We start from the raw sequence: 12092 nt of genomic DNA, 5'->3' as shown, positions 1-12092 counted from the left end.
AAAAATTATGGAATCACTCAATTCTGAATCACCTTCTAAATTGTCATAACCAAAACTAACACCTGCATCAAATTAGATCTGCTCGTTAGTCTGCATCTTAAAAGGAGTGATCACACCTTGGAGAGCTGTTGCACCAAGTGGACTGACATGAATCATGGCTCCAACACGAGAGATATCTATTGAAACAAAGGAGAGGATTATCAAACTCTTAAAAGAGGGTAAATCATCACGCAATGTTGCAAAAGATGATGGTTGTTCACAGTCAGCTGTGTCTAAAATCTGGACCAAATACAAACAACATGGGAAGGTTGTTAAAGGCAAACATACTGGTAGACCAAGGAAGACACCAAAGCGTCAAGACCGGAAACTTAAAGCAATAGGTCTCCAAAACAGGAAATGCACAACAGAACAAATGAACGAATGTGTGGAAACTGGAGTCAACGTCTGTGACCGAACTGTAAGAAACCGCCAAAAGGAAATGGGATTTACAGAAAAGCTAAACGAAAGCCATCATTAACACCTAAAAAGAAAAAAAACAAGGTTACAATGGGCTAAGGAAAAGCAATCGTGGACTGTGGATGAAAGTCATATTCAGTGATGAATCGCGAATCTGCATTGGGCAAGGTGATGATGCTGGAACTTTTGTTTGGTGCCGTTCCAATGAGATTTATAAAGATGACTGCCTGAAGAGAACAAGCAAATTTTCACAGTCACTGATGACATGGGGCTGCATGTCAGGTAAGGGCACTCGGGAGATGGCTGTCAGTACATCTTCAATAAATGCACAAGTTTAAGTTGATATTTTGGACACATTTCTTATCCCATCAATTGAAAGGATGTTTGGGGATGATTAAATCATTTTTCAAGATGATAATGCATCCTGCAATAGAGCAAAAACTGTGCAAACATTCCTTGAAAAAAGACACATAAGGTCAATGTCATGGCCTGCAAATAGTCCGGATCTCAATACAATTGAAAATCTTTGGTGGAAGTTGAAGAAAATGGTCCATGACAAGAATCCAACCTGCAAAGCTGATCTGGCAACAGCAGTCAGAGAAAGTTGGAGCCAGATTGATGAAGAGTCCTGTGTGACACTCATTAAGTCCATGCCTCAGAGACTGCAAGCTGTTATAAAAGCCAGAGGTGGTGCAACAAAATACAAGTGATTTTTTGGAGTGTTTTTTTTTTTATTTTTCGTTATTCCATAATTTTTCCCTCAGAATTGAGTGACTCCATAATTTTTCTCCTATGCTTGGTTAAAAAAGTAACCATTACTGACTACCACTTTTTGTTCTTGATTTCTTTTAGTGTTTCTTAAAGCCAGAAAGTTGCCATTTGAAATTACTTTAGTTTTGTGCCATGTCTGTGATCGGCTTTTTTTCTACAAAATTAAACAACTGAATAAACATCCTCCAAGGCCGATGATTCCATAATTTTTGCCAGGGGTTGTATATGGGCATGTAGGAACTTGATGCCTTGATAGCTTATCTGAAAATGTGTTTCTCTTTTATGTAAATTACCTTTTCCAGGCTCTGGGGGGACGCTGCCTGGAAGATAACTCTGGAGGCAGAGTTATATTCCAGGCCGCATCCTCCCCAGAGCCTGGAAGAGGTCATTTATATAAAGCGATAAATCATCTATCAACAACATCTGATATCAGTCACACAGGGATCACTCTCCTCAGCAGTCTATAACCTGTATGCCCATATTAATAGGTCAGATAGGTCAAACGGTGCAGATTTCCTTTAACAACCTCACCCACTTTTCTCTGCACCCGCTCTAGTTTTTTAATATGCTTTGGCTGCAGCTGTCTGGCACTGGTCACTAAAGTGGAGTTTTGTTATCAACCCATACACCCAAGTCTCTCTCAGTGCCAGTTTTTCACTATTTAGTACGTAGTTGTTGTACAGGCTGTTTCCTCGGCCATAGTGAATGACCTTACACTTATCTACATCAAGCCTCATTTGCCCTTTTTTGTGCAATTCTGCAATATGTCATAATATCAAGGAGGGCAAGCAAATTTCATATTTTAATACAGATACAGTGAGGAAAAAAGTATTTAGTCTGCCACCAATTTTGCAAGTTCTCCCACCTAAAAAGATGAGAGCGGCCTGTAATTGACATCATAGGCAGACCACAACTATGAGAGTCAACATGAGAACAATACAGAAAATCACCTTGTCTGATTTGGAGAGATTTATTTAGCAAATTATGGTGGAAATAAGTATTAGGTCATTAACAAAAGTTCATCTCAATATTTTGTTATATATCCTTTGTTGGCAATAACAGAGTTCAAACGTTTTCTGTAAGTCTTCCCAAGGTTGCCACACACTGTTGTTGGTATGTTGGCCCATTCCTCCATGCAGATCTCCTCTAGAGCAGTGATGGTTTGGGCCTGTCACTGGGAAACACAGACTTTCAACTCCCTCCAAAGGTTTTCTATGGGGTTGAGATCTGGAGACTGGCTAGGCCACTCCAGGACCTTGAAATGCTTCTTACGAAGCCACTCCTTCGTTGCCCTAGCAGTGTGCTTGGGATCATTATCATGCTGAAAGACCCATCCACGTTTCATCTTCAATATAATTTTAATCTACGGGATTTATTTTTTATTGCATAGGCCCTTGGCTATTTAATTTGAGCATTAAGAAGCCACCAGTTGGAGGACATCTTTCTGAGGTCCACAATTATACATTTGTCTACGTCCATTACCGCCATCTTGTCCTTACTAGTACAGCGTTACACGTAGTTTTCGATAATACAAATTACACAATGAAACTTTTTTACTGAAATCTTTTATTCTATACAACCATAAAGTACACTTCATTAAACTATTCTGTATGTTTCCCCAAAACTACAACTGAATCAGAATGGCCGTAGTGGAAATGTACAGTTGTAAAATGGGCTTAGATTACAATTCAACATAAAAGTTACTGTAACTAGAAGAAATGAGCAACTTTATAGAAATACACAAATTACTTATCCTTGGATAGAAAAAAAAGATGTCAACAATTTGCAGGATTGGATGTCATTACCCAGTAGGTGAAGTTTTTATAAAATTGGCGTAAATCTGCATATGAAACAATTATTCCAGCCTGGGTATATTCTATTAAGCAGACAGCAGGCGCATCAAAATTGTTTCCTATGAAATGTCGTCTTGTCGCAGTAGAATTTTAGTAAAAGTCTCAAAAACCATAATGTCAAAGAGCATTAGCATCCTTTATAAAGTATACATGGTGAAGAACTACTAGCATTATATTATTAAAGATCTAGCCTTCTTATGTCGCAGGTTTTCTAAAATTTGCACTGTGGTTTAGCACTTTGGAGACTTTAAAAAGGTATTTCCATCTCCAAGATCCTATCACAATACGTATTAGGTGTAATAATATTAGCATATACCTCCAATTTGAAATGTAGTATAGTTCTTCTGATGTGCTATGTCTCTTTCCCCATGTGCAGGCATTGCAGGACCTTAGGTATCCATGGTTATGACCACTCAATTAGCTAGTTGCTAGTGGTCGTAGTTATGGATACATAAGGTCCTGCAATGCCTGCACATAAGGAAATAGACATAGCGAATCAGAAAAACTATACTACATTTCTAATTGGAGGTATTTGCTAATATTATTACTTTTACGCCTACTAAATATTGGGATAGAATATTGGAGAGGGGAATACCCCTTTTAAGGATAACTAAATGGTTAAACTTTTTTTTACATTATAGCCTCAGTATAGTAGCGCTGATAAATATCGTCAATCCAAAAGAGACAGAAGAGTTTAGCTTAGACTCGAGCAAGCAGGGACTCTGCATCTTGATTTGGGAAATCACTGGGATTCTGGATCCAGAGACGTCCAATGATTGCCCAAGCCAAGGAGTCTAGAACACCTTTCCTCTTTAATTGCCAAATTGTTTCTTTTTTTTTTTTTACTTTGGATATGTTAGTCAGTTTGGACAGGCCGCAGGTCTACCGGCACGTGCGCCAATCTGCGTTATGCCTAGTAGGCGGTGGAGACCAACTCAGGAGACACGCTGGAGATTGTAGTGTGAATGTCAGACATATAAAACTGGCCTTGGAGCTATAAGGAAAAAAAACATGGTAGCAAAAAGAGGCATAGCCCTTTTAACACAAATTCCTTTCTTCCATAGTACACATACACAACTTTTTACATCTTAGTCTGTTGGTAATGACTTAATGTAAATGTCTTAACACATCAGTAGTCTACGACCATCAATCATAGATAATAATGTGCTGCAATAGAGGAGACATTTGGCATGCAGCTGGAAGAGTAGAAATGTAGTCACTGGCAATTATTTCTCTCTTTAATTAGCCATCAAAGTTTTTATTCTCTTAATATATTGCAGTGATCATATTATTCAGAACTGTGGACTTACAATTGCTCATTTTGCCTTTCTACTATGTAAATTCTTCTCTTTTCCATTAGGTCTATGACATCATGTGATTAAAAACTAACTAGCTGAATTCTTCTAAGCTATAGGTAGAAACAGGAGGTCAATTTTCTCTGTATGAGTCATAAGTCGCTGCAGAAGTCCCTGGCTGGGGGTGGGGTAGGGAGAGATGGGGTTAGGGAGGTAGCAGATGGGTCAGGAGGTGAAGAGGTGAATGAGTCATGCAGGAGACAAGAGACTTTCTGTTTCTACATAGAGCAGAGAAAAGAGAAGAATTAGCTGGGTAGAAATGATAAACGAGCAATTGTAAGACCACATTGCTATACAATACGAAGTTTGCAATATATTAAGAAGATAAACAATGGATGTAAGTGCTTATTTGAAGGTTCAGTTCACACAATTATGTTTTTATAAACCTGGCACCATACTATTTCCTAAATAAAAATGTTTCTGTCCCAATATAAAAAAAATGCCTTTTACTTTATCACTTAGAAAGAATCCATAAATATAAGATAAAGCCAACAATAGGTTCGCAATACACCTTGACTAGGTTTCTACCTAGTGAACCTGGCCAGACATAAAAGGTGAAAATGTGTGAACTTTGGCAATGGACGACTTCTGTACTGGACCCTGCTGAAATATTGTTGATGGTTAAGTGGATGCTACCTTGTGCAAAAACAGTGACGGATGTTTGATTAGTCGCGTTCTGGCTAATGTTAATTTGAGGTGCATGTCCATCTGCAGCGTCCCCCACCACTGCTACATGGTAGTTAGGGAGTGGTCCAGACTATGAGCTGACTTCTGTGGATTTACATCCAAGCCAGTCTTGATATGGGGGGGTTGTTAGAGTCAGACACACCTTGTTTATTAAAAGGTGCACGCATGGGTGTAACTACCTGCATTCGCAGAGGCTGCCAACACGTAGGGGCCCGAAGCGTGAGGGGCCCGCCAATGCCAGGAAATACTTCAGCTGGATGTGCGTCCTCGTATACCCATTCAGCTGAAGTGTATTGTGGTGCACAGACCCAACAGGTCTGTGCACGGCCAAACACGCTTCTGCCCAATCAGAGGCCTGCAGCTGACGTCGGCATACACGTGACTGGCGGTGCATGGCAGGGACATCATGTGCTCCCATCAGACATGAAGTTAGCCGCAGGATTCAGAAAAGGACACCGCGCGACAGGGGAGTGGAGAGAAGGCGAGTATAATGGTTTATTTTTTTTCTATACATTAAAGAACAGCGGCAGAACAAGGGACACATACTAGGATGTCGCCCAGGATATGGGACATATATATATATATATATATATATATATATATATATATATATATATATATATATATAGACTCTAGTTAAGCTGCTGGCTGCACGCCTCTTACTAAATCTGCCACATCTTAAAAACGGTGTCCATCTTGCCACAAATCATGCTCTGTCAGACTGGTGTAAGATTTCTAGTGTAGGGTACAGCATACCTCGTCATGAAATGGATGCGTTGACTTCGCCTCGTCCCATCCCAGCTCTGTCCATTTTTGTGGAGCTACTCGCAACTGGCGTGAATACGTCAAACGTTGCAACCTCGTGGTGCACAATCATTTTGCGACTTTCCAAAATATTTTATGCCAGATTTTTTTTTCATCAGAGCCTATGTGCTCATGATTTTATTAAGGGCATGTCTTATCAGTACTTAACCACCTTAATGAGCGCCTGCAGAATCTTTATGAAGGAGCCTTTCATTTCACAATTTAGATGCCCCAATGTTGCAGGAAATATAACATGGGGTGCACACTAGAGAAAGGGTCTGCCCCAATTTGGCATAAAATTTATTTTTATTACCGTATATACTCGAGTATAAGCCAAGATTTTCAGCCCCAAAAAATGGTCTGAAAGTGCCCCTCTCTGCTTATACTCGAGTCATGGAAGGCGTGGGGTATCGGCGGGTGAGGGGGAGCGACGCCTGTCAAATACTCACCTGCTCCCAGCGCTCCTGGCGCGATCCCTGCATGTCCCACGGTCTTCGGGTGCGGCAGCTTCTTCCCTTGTTCAGCGGTCACTGGTACCGCTCATTAAAGTAATGAATATGAACTCAACTCCCATAGGGGTGGAGCCGCATATTCATTACTGTAATGAGCGGTGCCACGTGACCGCTCACTACAGGAAGAAGCTGCCGCTCCCGGAGACGTGGCACATGCAGGGACCGCGCCAGGAGCAGGTGAGTATGTCATATTCACCTTTCCGTGTTCCACCGCCGCTCCGTCTTCCGCATCCTCTGCAGTGACTGTTCAGGTCAGAGGGCGCGATGACGTACTAGTGTGCGCGACGCCCTCTGCCTGAACAGTCAGTGCGGAGAGACCGGACGCTGAGCGGGCAGCGACGAGAGGTATGTAATTTTTTTTTTTTAGTGCAGCAGCAGCATTACATGTGGCACAATGCTATATGGAGCGTCTATGGGGCCATAAAGAACTGCATTGGACATTATATGGGGCATCTATGGGCCATAAATAACTGCATGAAGCATTATATGGGGCGTCTATGGGGCCATAAAGAACTGCATGGAGCATTATATGGGGCATATTTGTATATGGAGCATCTTATGGGACATAGTGAACTGTATGGAGCATTATATGGGGCGCATTTTGTATGGAGCATCTTATGGGGCCATCATGAACTGTATGGAGCATTATATGGGGCTCCTGATTCAATATGGATATTCAAAAACACTTAACCTACTGATGTCTCAATTAATTTTACTTTTATTGGTATCTATTTTTATTTTTGACATTTACCGGTAGCTGCTGCATTTTTCACCCTAGGCTTATAGTCGAGTCAATAAGTTTTCCCAGTTTTTTGTTGCAAAATTAGGGGGGTTGGCTTATACTCAGGTCGGCTTATACTCGAGTATATACGGTAATTAAAAAGGGGAAAAAAAGTATCCAAATTAGCGCTCATCACGAAGTAATAAAGCTACTGCTACCAGACTAACCAGAGACTCCTCCAAAAGGAAAAGCAGCAGCAATGTCCTGCCAACCAGCATCCTGTGAGGGACAAGAACCCCGAGAGCTGCGAAAATAAAAAAATCTATGTAGTGCACCCTTGGATTTCATGCTTTTTCAAAATCTAAATTCTGTCTGCAGCTGCCACTAGAGGGAGATTATGAGCTTACTGCATACACATTGACCTCAATGATAAAGATCGTATGCAATCGGCTCCCTCTAGTGGCAGCTGCAGACTGTCAGAATTTCATCTTTTAATTTGGTCTATGCAGAGGATTTAGAGGTCGGTATAAAAAAGAAAACTGAGCACTGACCAATACGTAATGATATTTGAAAACATTGAGATGCACATTTTGAACCTATTTAGATAAAAAAAAGGAATGATATCCAAGGGTGCACTGCATAGATTTTTTTTTCAGCTCTTGGGGTTGTTGTCCCTCATAGGGGCCGAGCAGGGTTGTCAGGACAAGGTACCTTCTTGATGAGAGCTAATTTGCATATGTTATTACCCCTTTGTATGAAATGCTGCCTGCCTCTGCCACTAGAGGGAGCGCATGAGCATACCACATACACACTGACTTCAATAATTAGACAGTATGCTCCCTCTAGTGGTGGCTGCAGACAGTCCTCTCTTAATTATGGCTATACACAGGATTTGTAATTGAGAACAAAGCTTCCACAACTAGAAAGATATAATAAAAAGTCAATCTTTTTGGACATAAAAATGACACGATAATAAAGATGGAAATTTACTTTAGGAACGTGAAGATTTTCGAACATTGCCTAATAATAACCGAAATAAAACATTTTTATGAAATAACCTGTCCAATCAATCAGTCATTAAAACAGCACTTCACACCATGACCAATAAACCTGTACATTATTCTATTGGCAAAAGCTCGAACCTTATTTACACATATCCATAAATCAGTCTACTAAATCTGAAATGGTCTGCCAGCTTTTACATCATAGATGTCCAGAAAATCGTCCCCACATCTCTGAATGCTACAAAATATATTGCAATAGCAACCGCTGTGATTTTGCCATAAGTCAGAACGTGGCTCGGTGCGGGGTACTCGGCTCAGCTTCTTATGATGCACAGCATCAGGACACACGCCGTGTCTGGAAACATGGCGTATAGTATTCCTCCTACACAGAAATTGTTCCACAAGAACCATTGCTCACAGATGTAGATGATGCTGCGGTGCCGTTCTGCAGACACAAAAGCTGCAAATTCCTTAAAGGGGGTTGTCCAAAATAATAATGAACGCTGCACATGGGCAGCAATGCATATAAAATGATGAACTGTACATGATCACCCTCCTTACACAGCTAGTGATGAGCGAACGTGTTAAAAAAATACATTCAAGTCCCCGCAAATGTTCAACGGCCGCAACACATGCATGGAGAGCCGCAAGACATGCAGCTGAGGGGACTCGAACATATTTTTCGAGCACACCGAAGACACTCTTTAAGCACCCGAGCATGCTCAGATAACACATTACCCGAGCACATTCGCTCATCACTATTCACAGTCGTTCCAGCGCCATGGATTCTCTTTACATTAGCTGCAGACGTCAACGTTATGTCTGCAGCCAATCACTGCCCTTAGCGTTCTCTGGCTGCGATCGGCCGCAGACGTCATGTGGGGCACAGAGGCTATAACATCTGTAGTTGATGTAAAAAGAAGCAATGGCAGGGGAAAAAAAGAATGTATTATCTTGCACATCCCCTTTAATGGATTGTCCTTCACGACCCAACATGGCAGCATCCCCTAGTGCATTGAGAGGTAACCTACAAGAGGCTTCCTGCATGGAGGTGGCAAACAAAACCCCTTTCATAACATATTAGGTCTGGTAAACCCCCTCCCCCACTACTTGTGACCTGGAATGTGCGCCCACCTACGGGGCTCAACGTGCTAATTCCAAGTGAATCCAAATTATCTTGGAAAAGATCAAAGAAGGAATTATTAGAAATCTTTATCAACGACTTTGTACATTAAAACACACAAATAACAATGGTTTGCCTATCTGTTGTCATTTTATGTTGCAACCCAAGGAACTAAAGTGGCGTGATGGCCGGTTAGGTTAGGTTGACTAAGGGTATACGTGAATATCCGTACTGGCTCGGCTGACACCTATGTAGAAGAGTTCAGTGGGGCGTCCATACAGTACTAGTTTTTAGTCCACAACGAGAACGTCAGTGCTGCTGCTCCTTGGAATCCTTTTCACGTCGACTTCTGGCGGTAGTGGAGCGTTAAGTCGCCGCCGCTCTTCCAAATGAAATGTTTCACAGTCCGTAGGTCCATGTTAGGATCCAGAATCTGTGGGAAGCAAAGGGATCAGTGGTGAGACGAGATTACTCCCCTGAGTTATGCAGGTTACATATGCTGGAGGAGGAATGAGACTCACACTGTGTGGAGGACGTAGGGTGAGAACTTTTTAGCATCAACTCCACTCGCCGTGACTGGAGGAAGAAGGATGACTACAACCCCAAGAACACCATAACAACTGTGAAGTATGGTGGGGGAAACATCATACTTTGGGGGTGCTTTTCTGCAAAGGGGAAAGGACGACTGCACTGTATTGAAGGAAGGATGGGGTCATGTATTGCGAGATTTTGGCCAACAACCTCCTTCCCTCAGGAAGAGCATTGATGATGGGTCGTTGCTGAGTCTCCAGCATGATAATGACCCGAAACACACAGCCAGGAAAACTGAGGTGTGGCTCTATAAGAAGCATTTCAAGGTTCTTCAGTGACCTAGCCAGTCTCCAGACCTGAAACCAACTGAAAATCTTTGGAGGAGCTGAAACTTAATGTTGCCCAGCGACAGCCCCGAAACCTGAAAGATCTGGAGAAGATCTGTATGGAGGAGTGGGCCAAAATCCCTGCTGCAGTGTGTGCAAGCTTGGTCAAGAAATACAGGGAATGTCTGACCTCTGTAATTGCAAACAAAAGTTTCTGTACAAAATATTAAGGTCTGATTTTCTATTGTATCAAATACTTATTTCATGCAATAAAATGCAAATTACCGCAATTATAAATCATACAATGTTATTTTCTATGTTTTTATTTTTTGTTGAAGATTCTGTCTCTCACATGGTGAAGTGTACCTATGATAAAAATTACAGACCTCTCCACTCTTCGCAGGTGGGAAAACTTGCAAAATCAGTCAGCTGATGATTACTGGAAAGTTCAGATGCTAGACACGCTGAAATCAGCTGAGCATCGGGTCGGCCACTCTCGATGGGCTCTCAGTCCAGTATCCAAAAAAGAGGGCAGTCTTTAAAATTCATCGTTAATGAAAATGTACCATAAAAAAAAAGTGTTTTGAATCAAGAGCAATCCCTACTCTTAGCTAGAACTGTGGCCGGCTCAGGTACAAGAGGGATGATGTACTACAATATATGAGGCCACTGTAGGGGGGTGATTGTCACGTGAGTAACATAGGTTTTATGTAGTAACCATTAACAATATGGTTTGCAGAGGCCTACATACCTGGTCTTGGCATAAGAGCTCAATCTTCTCTTCCGCAAGCACAGCAATGTCCTCCTCCTTCTCTTGTTCCCCAGGTTTTTCATTATTTGAGGAACTGGTCGTCTGAGACTCCGTATCCACGTTTATAATTTTCTCGTAGACATGTTCCATCACCTTCCGGACCTGTAGCATGTCGCTAGCAGACAATCTGTCTCTGCAGATGGACATACAATTTCTGGGTTAAGTCCAGGTAACAGTCTCGGAGCTCTGGACATTCTTAGTCCTTACACATTGTATACATCCTCTCCTAGATGTGATATGCACAATTAGAGTCCGGACACGGTACCAAGCACATACACAGATTAGGTACAGCCTTAAGCTGGCCATACATGCTCCATACTACGTGTACAGACACTCTCCTCCCCCATGTCCTGAACAGCCAGAGTGGCGTAAGGTGCAATGGGCAAGAAAAGGATTGGGCACATTGAAATGCAGGGATTTTTGTGTACTCACAGTAAAATCCTTTTCTCCAAGCCACTCATTGGCGAAGGAGAAATAACACCCAATCCTCTATCCCGACATCTCCCACTCAGAGGTCCCGAATATAGCAGACGGTCCTTCGGTTTGAAAAACATTAATCTAATATGTACAGCCAAGATTTACGCGTATTATATTTCCGAAGGTGATTACAGTTAAAACTTACGTACATAATCTTCTACTATATTAGAGATGAGCAAATATCCGACCTCCACATTGGTGGCTTGAGGCATACTCTGTGGTAACCGGAATCATCAGTTGTGAACTTCCTCGGTCTGCAATCAAATGTGGGATCCTGAGTAATTACTATACCCCTCAAGACATCATAACATTGCCGGAGACCTAGTGACTAGTGAATTAATAGGACCCCAAGTGACTATGACCTTATAAAGCCATAATAATCTAAGTCGCGGGGCCTTAGTAATCATAAGAAACGTCTAGGATCCCAACATTTGAGTATCGGCTGAAGAAGTCCACAACTGTTCTGGTCCAGCTAGCACAGAGTACTGAAGAGGATGCCGGACCAGGGTAATGCCAGGAGTTTTGCTCATCTCTAATGTTCATGTCGATATCTCTCAACTGCTCCTCATGGGAACCAATTTAGAAAGGTAGAATTACACTGTACTGTAAGACACACTTGGTGATGACCTGGATGGCCTCATACCAGCGACACAAGGAGACA

General features: G+C 41.9%; 1 protein-coding gene across 1 annotated transcript in view; it reads right to left on the bottom strand.

Annotated features, from left to right (window-relative positions):
• Positions 1–8132: 8132 nt before the first annotated feature.
• The window catches only part of WDR48 (WD repeat domain 48), a 29342-nt gene continuing 25382 nt past the window's right edge, over positions 8133–12092 (bottom strand). Inside the window, exons 18-19 of the mRNA XM_069729778.1 lie at positions 10895–11087; positions 8133–9719 (exon numbers count right to left, since the gene is read on the bottom strand). Coding sequence (XP_069585879.1) covers positions 9624–9719; positions 10895–11087 — 289 coding nt within the window. The 3' untranslated portion in view covers positions 8133–9623. The remainder of the gene's footprint in view (positions 9720–10894; positions 11088–12092) is intronic.

Source organism: Ranitomeya imitator, chromosome 6 (genome assembly GCF_032444005.1).
Source record: "Ranitomeya imitator isolate aRanImi1 chromosome 6, aRanImi1.pri, whole genome shotgun sequence".
Lineage (NCBI taxonomy): Eukaryota > Metazoa > Chordata > Amphibia > Anura > Dendrobatidae > Ranitomeya > Ranitomeya imitator.
Note: the sequence above shows the minus strand (reverse complement) of the source record. Positions and strands in the feature narration are given on the sequence as shown.